We start from the raw sequence: 17,067 nt of genomic DNA, 5'->3' as shown, positions 1-17,067 counted from the left end.
ATATATCTTTTGTCAAATTATTTGCTAGTATATCACATTTTAAGCTATTATAAGTGGTAATTTTTAATTCAAGTTCTGTGTGTTGCTACTATATAGGAACCCAGTTAATCTTTGTGTATTAATTTTTGCTGTGCAGTGTTGCTTAATTTATTTGAGTAGGTGGGTATCGTTTATTATACACAAAGTTTGCTATAATAACAGATAAAATGGGGGAAATATTACTTTAGACTTTGAAGCAAGAGCTTATGGAACTCATTTCCCCAAAGAATAGTTTTAACCTAAGAGTTAAATTATAAGAATAATAATCCTATACAGTGGGCCTTGACTTACGAGTGTCCCGACTAACGAGTTTTTTGAGATACCAGCTGTCTCTCGGCCGATTTTTTGCATTGAGTTGACAGAGTAATTTGAGTTAACGAGCTCCTTAACAAGCTTGGTCTCGGAACGAATTAAACTCGTAAGTCAAGGCCCCACTGTATAATAAAAGCCTAATAATAATCCTATATAATAAAAGCCTAATATCATCCAGTCGGCCATTCAACCAATCAAAGTGTAATATGCTAATGATATGCTAAGGCCACTCCACCATTTGCTGTGACAAGCACTGACCACCAGGGTGCAGACAGTCGACCACTAGAACAGTCGCTATGACATGCACTAACCACCAAGGACCAGATGCTCCAACTGGTAGATTAGCTTGCTGCTGGGGTCCAGCCAATCGGGACTGAGCAAGATGAGCAGGACATGCCCTGGAGCCCTCGTAGTCCCTCCCCAGCAACCAACTTCCCGGCATCCCTCCCTGGCCCCTAACGTGCACCGGTGGGGTCCCTCGGCCTGGCCTGCGCCCTCTTGCAATCTGGGCTAAGGGACCCCCCTCCCAAGTGCATAAATTTTGAGCACCGGGCCTCTAGTCCTATATAATAAAAGCCTATTATGCTAAGTGTCCAGTTGTCCGGTCAGCCATTCAACCAATCAAAGAGTCATGCAAATGATATGCTAAGGCTGCTCAACTGCTCACTGTAACGTGCACTGACTACCATAGGGCAGACAGTTGACCGGTCGACCAGTCGCTATGACGTGCACTGACTACCAGGGGGCAGACACTTCAAGTAGTAGGTTAGCTTGCTGCTGGAGTCCAGCTGATTGGACTGAGCAAGATGGGCTGGACACGCCCTGGAGCCCTCCCACAGTCCCTCCCTGGCTGGCTAACCTCCCGTGTGCCTTTCTAGCCCTGACCATGCACTGGCAGAGTCACTCAGCCCTCTCGCAATCTGAGACCCCTCGGGGGATGTCAGAGAGCCAGTTTCGGCTCACTCCCACAGGGGGAGCACCGATCAGCCAGAAGCCGGGCTCACAGCTGGCGAGCACAGCGGTGGTGGCAGGAGCCTCTCCCACTCCGCGGCAGCCCTAAGGATGTCCAAGGACTTCTGGACTGTGAGACAGTTTGAGGAACCCCCGCCCCCAACCGAGTGCACAAATTTTGTGCACCAGACCTCTAGTGATGTAATACATTTAGAAAGGACTTAGATTCAAGACATTATAGATGCTGTGGCATAAGGTATCTAAAATGTTCAGACTGACATTGTAAACAATAACTGGGGTTCAGCAAACTCACCTTGTCTCTACTACAGGCATAAAACATTGAGTTATGAGCACACTGACTAGCCACTGTTTGAGTAAGTTTTTTTGTTGTTGTAATTTCTATAGGATGTTCTACATAGATGGTCATGTCATTCTTGATTAAGGAGTTTTCCCTTTCTACTCCATTCTGTTTACTTTTTATTCAGATTACCTGGTTGCGCTGGCTAGAATCAACAACGTAATACTGGGTAAAACTAGCAAGAAAGAATATTTTTGCCTTATTCCTGATCTTGGGGCAAAAACATTCAGTTTTTCTCCATTAAGAATGATGCCAGTGGTAGGTTTTTCATAGATGTTCTTTATCAGGAAGAAGTTACTTTCTAGTCCTCATTTGCTGAGTTTTTTAAAATCAGACATGCATGTTTGAATTTTGCCAAATTCTTTTTCTGCATCTGAGCTATTTTCTTTGCTTGTTTTTTAATCTGTAAATATGGTGAGATACATTGATTGATTTTTTTTAATGTTATAACAATTTTTTATTCCTAGGAAAAACCAGACATGGTCATAATGCATTGGACATTTAGTGTAATGCCTAATTCAATTGTCTAACATTTTGTTAAGAATTTTTGTATCACCCTGCCCAGTGTTCTCAATGGTTTTAAAATCAGCCCCTGGGACAGTGATGGCGAACCTTTTGAGCTCGGCGTTGTCAGCATTTTGAAAAACCCTAACTTAACTCTGGTGCCATGTCACATATAGAAATGTTTTTATATTTGCAGCCATAGTAAAACAAAGGTTTATATTTTTGATATTTATTTTATATATTTGAATACGATTTAACGAAGAAAAATCAACCAAAAAAATGAGTTTGCGTGTCACCTCTGACACACGTGTCATAGGTTCGCCATCACTGCCCTGGGACCTAAGGGTCTCGGGTTTGATCCCTGGTCAAAAGCATGTACCTGGTTTGCAGGTTTACCAGTAATCCCCAGCCCCAATTAGGGTATTTTCAGAGCCAACCAGTCAATGTGTCACTCTCACATCTCTCTCTCTCTGTCTCTCGCTCTGTCTTTTTCCTGTCCCCCCACCCCCTTCCACCCTCTCTGAAAATCAATGGAAAAAATATCTTTGAGGATTAACAACAAAAAACAAATTTTTTTATCTATGTTCATGGATATTGGGTAGTTTTCTTTTCTTATGGTTATTTTTTCTGATTTTAGAATCAGGGTAATAATGGCCTCATAGAATGAATTGAGATGTATTGCCTCCTCTTCAATTTTCAGGAAAAGTTAAATGAGTATTATTTATTTCTAAATTGCTTTATAGAATTTACTTGTGAAACCTGCTGAGCCTGAAGGGCTTTTTGTGATAAAGTTTTTAAGTACAAATGTAGTTTCTTTAATAACTATAAGGCTATTTAAGTTATCCAGTGTTTTTAATGAGCTTTAGTAGATTGTGTCTTTTAGGAAATTGTTCATCTGTGTAGTCAAATTTATTGACATAAAGTTTGTTATTATTTCCTTATACTTTTACTATCTGTAGATCTTGAAGTTATATCAGCTCTCTCATTTGTAATATAGATAATTTCTGTCCTCTCTAATTATATTCTTGATATATTTTCTAGAGACATCAACTTTATTGATATTCTCAAAGAACTGGCTTATGGTTTCATTGATAGTCTCTATTATCTTTGCTTTCTATTTTGTAGATTTTTTTCCTTTTATCTTTATTGCCTACTCTCTTCTGTTTATTTTGGGTATTTTGTCTTTTTTCTAAGTTCTAAGCTAAAAACCTAGGTCAGTGATTTAAGAAAATGTTTCTTTTTTTCTAATATAAGCACTTATATGGGTTATTTATAAGTCTTATATTTAATTTTTAAGTATGTTGGGATTTTCCAGATATCTTTTTGTCTGGGCTTCTAATTTAATTCTGTAGTTAGTGCTCAGGAAGCATATTTTGTATGACTTAATCCATTTAATTTTAACTAAACATGTTTATGGCCCATAATATGCTCTATCTTGTTTTATGTTTCATTTGCACTTGAAAATAATGTGTATTCTACTGTTGTTGGTTGGAGTGTTATATAAATGTCCATTAGGTCAACTTGTTTGATAATAGTGGTCAAATCTTCTATATTCTTACTGGTTTTCTCCTGCTTCTATCAATTACTGAGAGAGGGGCTTAGACATATGTGACTATAATTGTCAATTTATCAAATTTTCCTTTCATTAAAATCAGTTTTTGCTTTATATAGTTTCTGTATTTTTTCACCTGAGGATATGTTTTTATTGCTTTTAGAGAGAAAAGGAGAGAGAGAGAGAGAGAGAGAGAGAGAGAGAGAGAGAGAGAGAGGGAGAGAGAGACATCTATTGGTTATATCCTGTACACACCCCGACTGGAGATCCAACCTGCGACCTCTCAGTGATGCTCCAACCGAGTCACTGCCAGGACTGTTTCATGTTTCTTTAAGGTCTACTAGTGGGGACATAAAAATTTAGAATTGTTTCATTTTCTTGATGAGTAGATCCCTTTTATTATTATTAAATTACTCTTCTTATCCCTGGTAATACTCATTATTCTGAAGTCTACTTTGCCTGATAATAATACGGAGACTCCAACTTTCTTATAATTAGTGGTTGAATGGCATTTTTTATACTTTTAATTTCAACTTATTTTTGTTTTTATATTTAAAATGGTTTTTTCTAGACAGCCTATAGTTGAGCCTTGCTTTTTAAGTTTCAATCTGAAAATCTCTGCCTTTCAATTGTGGTGATCAGACCATTTACATTTAATGTGATTAATTATATGTTTGGGATGACTCTACCATCATGTTATTTGTTTTCTATTTGTTCCATCTATTATTTTTCTCAGTCTTTACCTGGGTTCCCCTCTCTGCATTTCAGCCTAAAATCTCTGCAGACAGAGAAAACTGGGGTAATTGTAGACTTACTTCATTTTTTTCCCCTCTCTCATGGATCACTGTCCTGTACTGCATTATTAACAATGTATAACAAGGGTTTCTCCCAGACAAATACTGTATGATTTAATTTATATGAGATAGTCAAATTCATAGAGACAGAAAGCAGAACTTTGGTTATCTAAGGTTGAGGGATGTGAGAATGGGAAGTTAGTATTTAATAAGTATAGCATTTCCATTTTAGGGCATGAAAAGTGCTATGGAGATGGGTAGCAGTAGTGGCTGCACAACATTATGAATGTATTTAATACCACTGAGCTATACACTTTAAAATGCTAAATTTTATGGTATGTGTATTTTACCACAATAAAAAGAGAAAAAGGAAAAAAACAAGACTGTTCCATATATTTTGTATGTTTTTTAGTTGTTTCATTTAATCCAGTCTGTTACTTTATCTTGCCTAGAAGCAAGTCTTCAGTTTTGATCTTAACAATTGTTATCTCTTTCTGTATCCACCTATAGCCTCTAGGCATCTAACTCCGTGCTTTTCATCCTTATAAAACATGCAGCCAGGTTCTCAATACTTTGTTATGCCTCCTGACTATCAGTAGAACAGCTCTCTAGTTTAAGAGAACTTCACAGTCAAAAAGTGTTTCAGGAACTCAGAACCTCAAAACTAAAGCATATGGGCTTTATATTCACTTAGTTATGCAAACATGTGATAATAACAGTGACAGCAATAATAGATAAATTTGTTTTAAAATTGCACTGTGCTAGGCACTGTGCCAAGTACTTTCATTTATCCTAATACCCACACTCTGAGGAGGAACTACTTTTACAGATGATACATTGAAGTTTAGAAGTGTTGAGCAGCTTTTTCAGTGTTGCCCCAGAGAAGTAGGCTTGAAAAGTCAGGCTCTTCAATTCTCTATTTATGCTGTCTCCAAGATTCTAAAATAACCATGGCCCTTTGCATGTATGACTTCAAATATGAAAGAGTTCAGCTCTGCCCGGACAGTGTGGTTCAGTAGTTGAACATTGACCTATGAACCAGGAGGTCACTGTTCCATTCCTGGGTAGCAGGCTCTCTCCCCAGTGTGGGGTATGCAGGAGGCAGCCGATCAATGATTCTCTCTCATCATTGATGTTTTTATCTCTTCCTCTCCATTCCTTTCTGAAATCAATAAAAAAATTTAAAAAAAAAAAAAAAAAGTTCAGCCCTCATTAGGGGACATGCAGCATAAGTATGCCTTGCAGCTCACATCTCCAGTTTGGTTTATCATAGGTTTGTCATCAGATAAACTATAAAAGCAAACTGGATATAGTTTCTAAATTTAAGATTCATGCTAATTTTAGTACCTATCAATATGCATAGATGAATTTTTAAAAGGCTTTCATTTATATTTTGTTAAATGATTTGATGTCTAGCATACAAATTTTGTTTAAGTGAAATTATTAATCCTTTACTAAATTTCTTCTAGTTTTTTAGTTTCAGATAAACTTGCAATTTTTAATTTTTATTTGGGTAATACAAAGTAATAGGATCTATTAAGTAATGGGTCTATCCTAATTAATGTGCTACTAGCACTTTGTATATTCATCACACCTCTAAGAAATCTCCAAGTCTGTGGTAATCTGTTTCTGAAACTCCCTGGTAATCCTAACGATGATGATACTGACTGAAACTCCTGACATGCTTGTCTGGAGGTCATCTGTTGCTGCCTGTCCTCCTTGCTGTGTTCAGTCAGTTTCCCATTTGAAGAGTGACAGTGTCGCGTGCAGCGCCAGCACAGCAGGAAAGCCATTGCACTCTTCTCAGCACTTTTCCTGGAATAAAGAGGGAAGGGGGTGGGGGAGCGTGAACAGAGCAGAGGCACTGCCAGCCACACCCCAGGCAGAGGTCCTCTCCGACCCACCTCTTCAACCACAAAGAATGTGAAGGATTTGCCAGAAATAGGTAGCCTCTGCTTTTCACGTAAGAGAATGAGAGTGACCAGAAATGACCTTTCTAAAGCGATACTCAATTCTGGAGATACTTTGAACATTACTATTAGGATGATAAACTCTTGGATGGTGGTGGTTGAGTTATTGTGGTTGGTAGGGGGTGGGAACGGAGTGAACTAACATTTTCAGGCACCTACCATGTGACAGACATACTCTCACATTTCATCAAAATTCTGTGAGGGATCCATGTTATGGAGCCAAACTACAACTCAGAGACTTAAGTGAATAACCTACAGGTAACAGTTTAAGTACCACAGCTGGTATCAAACCTAGGTCTTCCTGGCTTTGTAGGTCATTATTATTTTACTACACCAATATTTTTTCTACAACCTTGTCTTGTGAACCTTTATATAGTCCTCGAACCAGGCACACATTTCTGAATGTTAAGTTGAAATTGTCCAGTGCTATCAGCCACACTTGATTCACTTAAACCACTTTGCATGAATTAATGATCCACATGATTTTTTTAAAAACTTTTTTAAAAATATATTTCTTTAATTGATTTCAGAGAGGAAGGGAGAAGGAGGGAGAGATAGAAACATCATTGATGAGAGAGAATCATTGATCAACTGACTCCTGTACACCCCCTACTGGGGATCGAGCCCGAAACCCAGACATGTGCCGTTGGCCGGAATCGAACCTGGGACCCTTCAGTCCGCAAGCTGATGCTCTAGCCACTAAGCCAAGCTGGCTAGGGTGATCCATATGATTTTTAAGGTCCATTGTAAAGCTTTTCTTTATGGTAAAGAAAATCTCAGATGCCATTTAACACACACTCACACACAAACAACAAATTGCCTCCTTTATCATAATCACTCCATATTTTATAGCAATTAAAGGCAGTCCAGCCTGGCCAGCATGGCTTAATGGTTGAGCATCGATCTGTGAACCAGGAGGTCACGGTTCAACTCCTGATCAGGGGCGCATGCCCCAGTTGCGGGCTCGATCCCCACTGTGATGCGTTCAAGAGGCAGCCGATCAATGAGTCTTTCTCATCATTGATGTTTCTATCTCTTTCCCTCTCACTTCCTCTCTGAATCAATAATAATATATTTAAAAATAAAAATAAATAAAAGGCAATCCAACATTTACCTCTATCTTTCTATTCTCTAAGCTGGGTTTATTTATTTCTGAATTAAAATTTTGGCACAAATGTCACATAATATTACTTTATCTTTAAGTTTCTCAATAAATAGTTAACCAAGCTTGTAAGTCTGAATATTGTGAGATCAACAATGCTTATTTTAACATTCAAGTAAATGAGGGAAATTTTCTAGCCATTTAAGGATTTTAAAAGGTATATTAATTTTATCTAAATTCCCACAGGTAACCTGCCACATTCAAAAACTAAAAATATAATAAACTATCAAATGAGAACTTCAGAAAAATCAATCAACCTGACAAAGGTAAGAAAATGTATTTTTCACAGCAGTGAATCTAAGAATCTAACCTTTACAATGGCAACATTTATGTGCTCCTAAAAGTACAGTCTTTTTCTTCGTTTTCTTTCTTTGATCTTCTTTTCTGCTTAAACAGATATTTATGTTATGTTCATATTTCCACTATACACTAAAATAATCATACATTTTTGATATATTCTTAACTCTTCATTTATAGCTAGTTTTAATGTTACACTAAGACCAATTAAAAGTGTATTTGTCAGAAATATTCACATTCTATGCATGACCAACGCAAATTTCAGTGAAACTTTAAACAATTACCTTACCGGTAGACAGTTACCTTAAAGTAAAATGATCAATGACATTTTGTTGTTTTAGGTATTTGAGTGCACAGACTATGATAACCTGAAAAGTTCCCCAAGCTCCTTGTAGATCCGAAAGCACAATCAGTACTAATGCATCACTGTCTCCCTTGGTCTTAGGGTGAAACTGGAGAAACCACACGTCATGCTAGAGAGACGACCAACATGAAGACACAAACAGTTGCATCATATTTTAGAGTAAGATGTTAAATTATGATGTGTTGTGATTAGGGGTGTCATTTGTTCTAAATGATAGTGACATATCGAAAGTGAATAACATAGAGTGCTATTAGCAAAAAATGAATTTTTACTGTATTTTAATTATTCTTTTTTAGATATAGGCTATAATAGAGTATACTGTAAAAAATCTGTAAACTTAATGTATACGAGGTCCATCTTAATGGAGGTCTATACCTGGGTTAAAATTTGTCCATAGAACCAAGTGCATTTCCACCAGTATGCTAGTAAAACTTAAGAAGGCTTTTAATTTGATGCTATGATAACTATCGATGCTCCTTCCTTCTCCTGAATAGACAGATGGGACAAGGTGACCATCCACTCCCATTCCATATCTTGCTGCACACGGATAAGCTGAAAACCTCAAGAGAAAAATAGAACTGGTGTAGGAATGGGGCAGGAGAAGGGTCATGAGGGAAACCAAGGGACATGCCATGGGAGTGAGTCACTGTGTCTTCAGCTTAGGTTCAAGGTGACCTTTCCTTTTAGGACAGTAGGGGAGACGGGGTGGCGGCGGGGAAGGGGAAGGGGGGGGGGAGAAGCACTGGAGAGGGCTAGATAACCCTGCTCTCATTATTGGTTCCAGTTCTCGTTTATCTCTTCTGATAAAATCATGCTAACCAGCCAGTGAAAACGAAGAAAATACCACCTAAGATTCCTAATAGTATAATTTAATGTGGAGGAGGACCTTGGGTTAAATTTACTGTAAGTGCTCAGCAAATAAACCCAGCTCCCTAACAGAATCATAAAATACTTTTTAAAAATACCTGGGTAGTGTTATTAAATATGTTCCCAGTCCTAAACTTAAAGTAGACCATTGTGTGCCTAATCATCTTTGAGGAGTACCTACTATATTTAAATGCTTACTATCTCACATTTGCTGCTGATATATTCAGCTTACATCAAGACTACAGCACAGCTAAGTCACTGAGAATATTTACAGCCAGATTCTTTTGTTGTTTTTTAAGCGACCTATCCAAACCATTACCATACCACTACTGTTAACATCAAATACCATCAGATCATAAAATGATTTTATTCTTCAGGCTGAAGTGAAAGTGATAGAAGATAATTTCATGTAGTCTGTGGTGTGTTTTTGAAGTTATTTTTCAATCTGCAGAAAAGAATGACTATAGAGTGACATTCTGCCTTGCTCCCTAAAGAAAACTGATGCCTAAATGGCGGTAAGCTCTTGCTCAGCTTGCCAGCAGACACATGTATCACCTTAGTATCTCTGCTCCCTGGCAGATGTTTGCATGACTAAAGGAAGATGACTCACTGATAAATGTAATGAAAATGGCTCCAAAATAACACACCCGGCTGTTTAAAGATCACATCTGAGTCTCAGTGCCCAGGAGGAAGCCATGTGAATCCGGTGCTCTGTCAGTTCCCCGGTTCCAGCATTCGGTTTGCTCTGGCTTTGCAACTGTAGGCTTTTGCGTTTCCAGCACTAAGAGAGATCCAGCCGTCAACAGCTATGGATGTCCACATAGTCATTACCTGGCCAACAAATTGTAAACCTGGTTTCTAAAATACTAGTTTTCTGGTATTCCACTTTTAACTTACCCATGATTATTCTAATATGTTACATACTTAGTTAATTGGCTTCTAATTAATGATACTGAGCAAAAGTACTGACTGCTGTTTTAATAAGGTATTGCTGCCTAACAGAGTTTTCCCATCTGTGTGATTTTAAAATTCTAAAATAAGAAAATTATCAAACTGGAGCATATTAGAGGACTTAAATGAAGTTGCTTAGTGTATTAACTATGCCCTGGCTCGCATGGTTTCCTCAGTGGTTAGAACATCAGCCCAGGGACTCAAGGGCCACAGGTTCAATTCCAGTCAAGGGCACGTACCTCAGTAGCCGGTGCGATCCACGCCCCAGTCGCAGCACGTGAGGGGGGCAACCAGTCGTGTCCCTCTCACGTGATGTTTCTCTCTCCCTCTGTCTCTCCTCCTCTCCTCCCTTCCCCTCGCTCTGAAAATGAATGGGAGAAAAAATCCTTAGGTCAGGGTTAACAACAACAGAAAGATGTAATTATGTCCTACATATTAAACTGCATTAACTTCTCAGTCCTTATTTTAGATTAGGAGATGATTCTGGCAGGAATTAAAGTGTTTACTTTTATTCTTTCTATAAAGAAAGATAAGGAAATTAGTAGCATAAGCAGGAAATTAGATTGTGTTCCTAAATATTGTAATTTGGCAAGTTTCCATGAGAGGACATAATTACTTACAAACTATCAAAAATAAGTTTATATATCAAAGTTGTCTTTAGAATTTATAGGCAACCTTTTAATAGCTAAGTTCCTAGTTATTGCCTCTACATTTTTATGAGGAAATCTGTCTTTTTTAAAATGCTGTATATAAAATTGTCATTAATACAGCTTGCCCTCCATTTACTGTGAATTAGTACAAGCATGTGTAACATTCAGGTTTTTATTTTTTTCTTAGAATAATAAGAATTACAAGCTCATAAGTTTTTGCATGGCACACTTGGAAATTTATTTTTGTTGCATATTACAGTATTCCCTGATGGATTTGTTATCTAAAATGGTGGTGGGCCAACCTCATTTTGTTCGTTGCATCAAACCAAATAATGAACGTCAAGCAAGGAAATACGACAAAGAGAAAGTTCTGCTACAGCTCCGCTACACAGGACTTCTGGAAACAGCAAGAATTCGAAGGCTAGGATATTCACATCGGATACTTTTTGCTAACTTTATAAAGCGGTATGTGGATTTCTATTTAAGTTTCCATGTGCAGTTTGTATCAAAATGCTTTGGAAGAAATATAGGAATAGATAAGAAACAATTACTTAGGCATTCTAGGAAGGAAGCATTTTGTTCACACTAAGGATTATGTATTGAAAAGAAGGTAACTCTGAACTGGAGCTGGAAGTTTCTCTGGTCAGCGGGGAGTCCTCTGTGGCAGCACAGTGGGTACATGGCACGGGCAGCATGAGTGAGAGGCCTGAGCTTCTACCCGGTTCTCCTCCGAGCTCTGCCCCTTGCTGTGTGACCATGGCCTACACCAGTGGTTCTCAGTGAGGGGAGAGTTTGCCCTCAAAGGACATTAGTTAATGTCTGGAGACATTTTGGGTTGTCACAACTGGTGGGAGAGGGGGATGGCTGCTGGCATCTAGTGGGTAGAGGCCAGGGATCCTGCTGAACATCTGAAAATGCACAGGACAACTCCCAACAACAAATAATTATCCAGCTTACAATGTCAGCAGTGGTTGAGAAACCCTGGTCTATATGGAACCTCAGTTTCCTCATCTAATAAATCTGCCATGACTGCCTGATAGAATTGTTATAAGAGTCAAATGAGGTAGCATCTCTAAAGGTGATTTAGGCCGAGACCGGTTTGGCTCAGTGGATAGAGCGTCAGCCTGCAGACTGAAAGGTCCCAGGTTCAATTCCGGTCAAGGGCATGTACCTGGGTTGCAGGCACATCCCCAGTGGGGGATGTGCAGGAGGCAGCTGATCGATGTTTCTCTCTCATCGATGTTTCTAACTCTCTCTATCTCTCTCCCTTCCTCTCTGTGAAAAATCAATAAAATATATAAAAAATAAATAAATAAATAAATAAATAAAGGTGATTTAGGACACATAAACGGTATAAGGAGTCCTTTCTGATATTGGAGATGAATGTAAAATGAACTAAACTATAGATTAAATATATTTTATTAAGTAACACATTACTGGTGATATAGATTCAGTATCTTATATATGTAATATTTTTAAAGCTTATTTTATTAAATCCTTACCCAAGGATATGTTTTCATTTATTTTTTATTTATTTTTATTTTTTTAGAGAGAGACAGAGAGAGAAACATTGAAGTGATAGGTTGGGTCTCATATCCCCAACTGGGGATAGAACCTGCAACCTACGCATGTGCCCTACCTGGAATTAAACCTGCACCCTTTTGTTGTATAGGATGATGCTCCGACCAACTGAGCCCCCCGGCCAGGGCTAAATGCTCATGTTTTTTATATGTATCAATTCAATGATTTGTTTTAGCCATTAAACTTGAAATTTCAATTTTCAAAGCAAAGGTATTCACTTAGAGCACCTTAAATAAAGAAAACCCTATAATTTTGTTATGATGGAGCGCAAAATTACATAAATATTATTTTCATTTTGCAAATTCTTTATAATAGCTTAAGACAGACTTTAGAACTTCAAGTTTTAGAGTTCAGAAGTACAGCCAGCATCTAACCACTGACTTCACTTCTTATATTTTACATCCAAAACTAGGAAATAAAAGATATTGTAATTTTTTTATTGGCCATTAGGTAAAGTCTCCATTCTGTACATGAAAGCAGGTAACCCGAAAGTATTTATTGCAAAGGACTTTCAAATTTAACTAAAATTTGACCTTATTATCATTATTTTCATTTTTAGGTGAAGAGTAGATCTTTAACTCACTTAAATATTAATATAAATAACATTGATATATGTATCCTTATATTTTAGTGACTTTTTAATGTATAAGGCACCATGCTAATCACTGTGGAAAACACTGAATTTTAAAACTTTCAAGTGCAGACTTGATTTTCAAGAATTAACAATCCAGTTAAAATTATCAGAGCCTAAGCCCTGGCCTGTGCTCAGTTGGTTGCATGTCGTCTGGTGCACTAAAAGGTTCCAGGTTCGAGTCCCAGGCAGGGCACATGCCTGAGTTGCAGGTTTGATCAGCGATCAATGGCATGGGGGAAGTTTGCATAGACTTAAATCCCTTCATCAATTTTCAGATCAGCTTCCTATGTTTTGTGAAGGTGAAAAAAAAAGAATAAAATCATTCCCTCTGCTTCCTGCTACTGTAGTCCTTCTACTTTTAATTCCCAGGAAAAGGTTACTTTTTAAAAAATGCCCTGCGGATTTTTGTTCTTGTCATTGAATTTATTGGGGTGACATTGGTTGATAAAAGCATACAGATTTCAAGTGTACAATTCTATAGTACATCATCTGTATATTGTATTGTGTGTTCACCACCCAAGTTAAGTCTTCTTCCATCACCATTTATTCCCCCTTTACCTTCTTCTACCTGCCCCCGCTCCCCTTCCCCTCTGGTGATCACCATACTGTTGTCTGTGTTCGTGAGTCTGTTTGTTTTTCTTCATCCTTTCACTTTTTCACCCAGCCCTGCAACTCCCCTTCCCTCTGAAGGCTGACAGTCTTTGTTCTCCATTTCTAGGAGTCTGCTTCTATTTTGCTCGATTGTTTATTTCGTCCCAGTGGAGTTTTTGTTGGGGATTTCAGTGTTAAGTATTGAAAAGCAATCACTAAACTGAAAGAAAACATAGCTCAAATGTATACAAACAGATTGGAGATTTGTGTCAGCCTGGAATTCAGTCTACGCCAGAGCTGTTCTGAGAATGCCTAGGGCCCCTGCATTAAGTTGGGATTCTCTTCCTTCACTGCTCAGAGCTGGCCAGTGTCCACCGGGCTCTGAGATGCCGGGCCTTTGTGAAACACTAACCTGCCTGCCCTCCCACCCCAGGTACCAGGTTCTCTGCTACAAGTGGAGCGAGGAGCCCCCCGTGAGCCCTGACACCTGCGCAGCCATTTTGGAAAAAGCTGGTCTCGATAACTGGGCCCTTGGAAAAACAAAAGTAAGGTTTTCATGTAATTTTCAAGACAAAAGTTAATGATTACATTGGATCTACTGAGAGTTATAACATTCTACGTTGATTGAAAATGTTAAGCTTTTTATGTTACAGAACTTTAGCTTGACTATAGGAGAAGTAAACTGGGAAATTTATAAAGGTTTTCTTCAGGAAAAGTAAATACTTTGCTCTCAAAGTTTTCTTTTAAGGAATTCAAGAAAAAATTTATCTTGAAGACTTATCTAAAAAGAGGATGAAGTTTATAGTGAGTATACTTCAAATAGTGTTGAAAACAGACGCATATATTTTCGATTTTATCACCACCAAATATAGCCAAGAAGCGGTAAAGAATCGTAATGTTCTAAGTAGCATTTTTTTCTACTTTCTTTAATTCTCAAATCTGCTATTATAAATTTGAAATTTATCCAGAGTGAAATATTCACCAATATTATTATGCATGCTCATGTATTAGATTTGAGAGCCTGTGAGATCTTAGCTTATTTAGTCCCTTAAAGAATGAAGTGGAAAAATCATAATCAATGTTGAATATGGAAGTAAGGTAGGTGGCTGCTTGGAGAAAGGATGATTTTGGGCTTTGCAGATATCCTCAGAGCATTACAAGATGGGTATAAGGAGATAAACAGTGTAGCAGGTCTTAAGGCATGCTGAACGTATCACTGGGGGAGGGGGGAGAAAAGAGTCAAGCTAAAGAAAAGAAGTGAGCACTCCAGAGACATAGAAACATTGAACAGATTGTCAAACCTCAGAGGGAAGGCGGGCGGAGGGGGGAGTGAAAGGGGGTGGTAAGAGACTTGTATGCATCATATAAGCATAACCAATGGACCAGACAGTAGGGGGGGTGAGGGCATGTCTGGGGGGTGGGAGCTGCAAGGGAGAGGGCAATGGAGAGAAAGGGAGACATATGTAATACTTTCAACAATAAAGAATTTACATTTTAAAAACAGAAGAATAACCACTGTCAGCCACACCACAGATGCAAACTGAAACAACTTCCACGGTTGCAAAAGAAATTTGTATTAGTTGTGGGAGGTGTGGGAGAGAATTTTCATAAAGTTTAGATGAGAAGTAACAACTTAAGGAATTTGTTTCAATATTTATCTTAGACTGAGTCCTACATATTCATAATCTATATGTACTTTAGTATTTAGTAAGGGGAAATTCTGGGCACCAACAAAGTGTGTATTTTATTCACACCCTTTTAGATGCTCACAAAGACGAGTTTTTTTTCAGGCTGAAATCTCATGATTCATGGTCTGAAACGCACGCCTAACTCCAAATGGAGTTTTAACTTGTGAAAAGGACCTTTGCAGTTCCAGTTGTGCATGATATTTGAGTAGCATTTTAAAGCTATTTATATTTTTCCACTTCACCTTTTCCAACTCATTAAGATGGATAAAAGTATTCACTATAAAAACACTTTTAATGCTGCTCAAAGAAAATGATGACCTTTTTAAACAGATTGAATTTTAAATGAATTGTCAACAGTGGAATGGACTAAATATGTTAACATCTAGAGTCCTTGTAGAAATTAAAACTAACTTCAATCAAATCGTGTAATGCTGAACTGTTTGCCTGTGGGGCCAAGCTTTCAAGTAATGGAATGCTGAGGGAATTTTAGAGTCAGGGTTACCAGGTGTCATGAGTCAGCTGTTAAATTTGCAATTAAGTGACTTTTTTAGTGGATTCAGTAAACTCTCTTTGAGGTGAATTTCATTAGAAACTGTTGCCATTAAAAGAAGTAAAGAACAAACAAACAAAACAACACAATCTTATTTCCTGGGGGAGTTGAAAACATTTAGGTGAGAACATCTCCAGGCCCTCAGACTCCTCTGTTGCTGGAATTCATTTTGATTTTAAAATGATCAAAAGACATTTCTTTCTCCCTGGTGGCCACTGGGTCTGGTGAGAAAGTTGTCAATCCTGCCTTCACTGACATCAGAGCCCCTGGAGGCCGTGCACCTCCTGACTCACCTTTGTATCCCCAGCAGATAAGTACAAATTGGTCTCAAAAAGCATTTGATAAATGAGCAGCTATACTATAATTGCTTTCTGTCTTACAAAGAGATTTGTCATATTTTTACATTTGGGAAGTATAATTGCCTTTTTCTAAAAAAAATAAAAGCATGAAAGTCATCTTTGCTCAGAGTATACGATGCTAAAACATTTGATACAAGAGCTCAACATCCCCCACTTGTATTGGCTCCCCCAACAAGAACTAGTTACCTGTTGCAAATAAACAGCATGATTTTCAAACTGCACTTCTTCTCAAAGAGAGGTTTTCTTCTAGCATATAAACACCTAGTGCGAGAGCAACATTTAGGCCAAAGAAGCTAAGTCAGTGCGCTCCAAAATGGAAAACGATTTAAAATTTAATCTGTCCTTCAAAACATAGCACATGACTGTTTCACATCTGTGTGCCTGAGTCTTATTTGTATTTTATTTTAATTCTTTTAAGGTGTTTCTTAAATATTATCATGTGGAACAGTTAAATTTAATGCGAAAGGAAGCTATTGACAAGCTTATTTTGATTCAAGCCTGTGTCAGAGGATTCTTGGGTTCAAGACGGTACCAAAAAATACAGGAGAAAAGGAAAGAGAGCGCTATAATAATCCAGTCAGGTAATCACTCAGACCTTCTCACAAAATGGAATGTTATATTTAGGTATGGGCATGAAACAAAATTTTACATACAAACTTCCTGTTCTTATGTAGCTTTCATGTTCAATTCCAGACTCTCTTACCCTGATACTTTCCCTATACCAGTGATGGCGAACCTATGACACGCGTGTCAGAGGTGACACGCAAACTCATTTTTTTGGTTGATTTTTCCTTGTTAAATGGCATTTAAATATATAAAATAAATATCAAAAATATAAGTCTTTGTTTTACTATGGTTGCAAATATCAAAAAATTTCTATATGTGACACGGCA

At 37.9% G+C, this 17,067-nt stretch overlaps 1 protein-coding gene across 1 annotated transcript in view; it reads left to right on the top strand.

Moving 5' to 3' along the window:
• MYO3A (myosin IIIA) overlaps positions 1-17,067 on the top strand; it is a 235,615-nt gene that overhangs the window by 168,024 nt on the left and 50,524 nt on the right. Inside the window, exons 23-27 of the mRNA XM_036344863.1 lie at positions 7,829-7,908; positions 8,385-8,462; positions 11,031-11,236; positions 14,011-14,122; positions 16,593-16,755. Coding sequence (XP_036200756.1) covers positions 7,829-7,908; positions 8,385-8,462; positions 11,031-11,236; positions 14,011-14,122; positions 16,593-16,755 — 639 coding nt within the window. The remainder of the gene's footprint in view (positions 1-7,828; positions 7,909-8,384; positions 8,463-11,030; positions 11,237-14,010; positions 14,123-16,592; positions 16,756-17,067) is intronic.

The sequence above is a fragment of the Myotis myotis genome, unplaced genomic scaffold, assembly GCF_014108235.1.
Source record: "Myotis myotis isolate mMyoMyo1 unplaced genomic scaffold, mMyoMyo1.p scaffold_m19_p_1, whole genome shotgun sequence".
NCBI classification, from domain to species: Eukaryota; Metazoa; Chordata; class Mammalia; order Chiroptera; family Vespertilionidae; genus Myotis; species Myotis myotis.
This window is presented reverse-complemented; position numbering and strand designations above follow the sequence as displayed.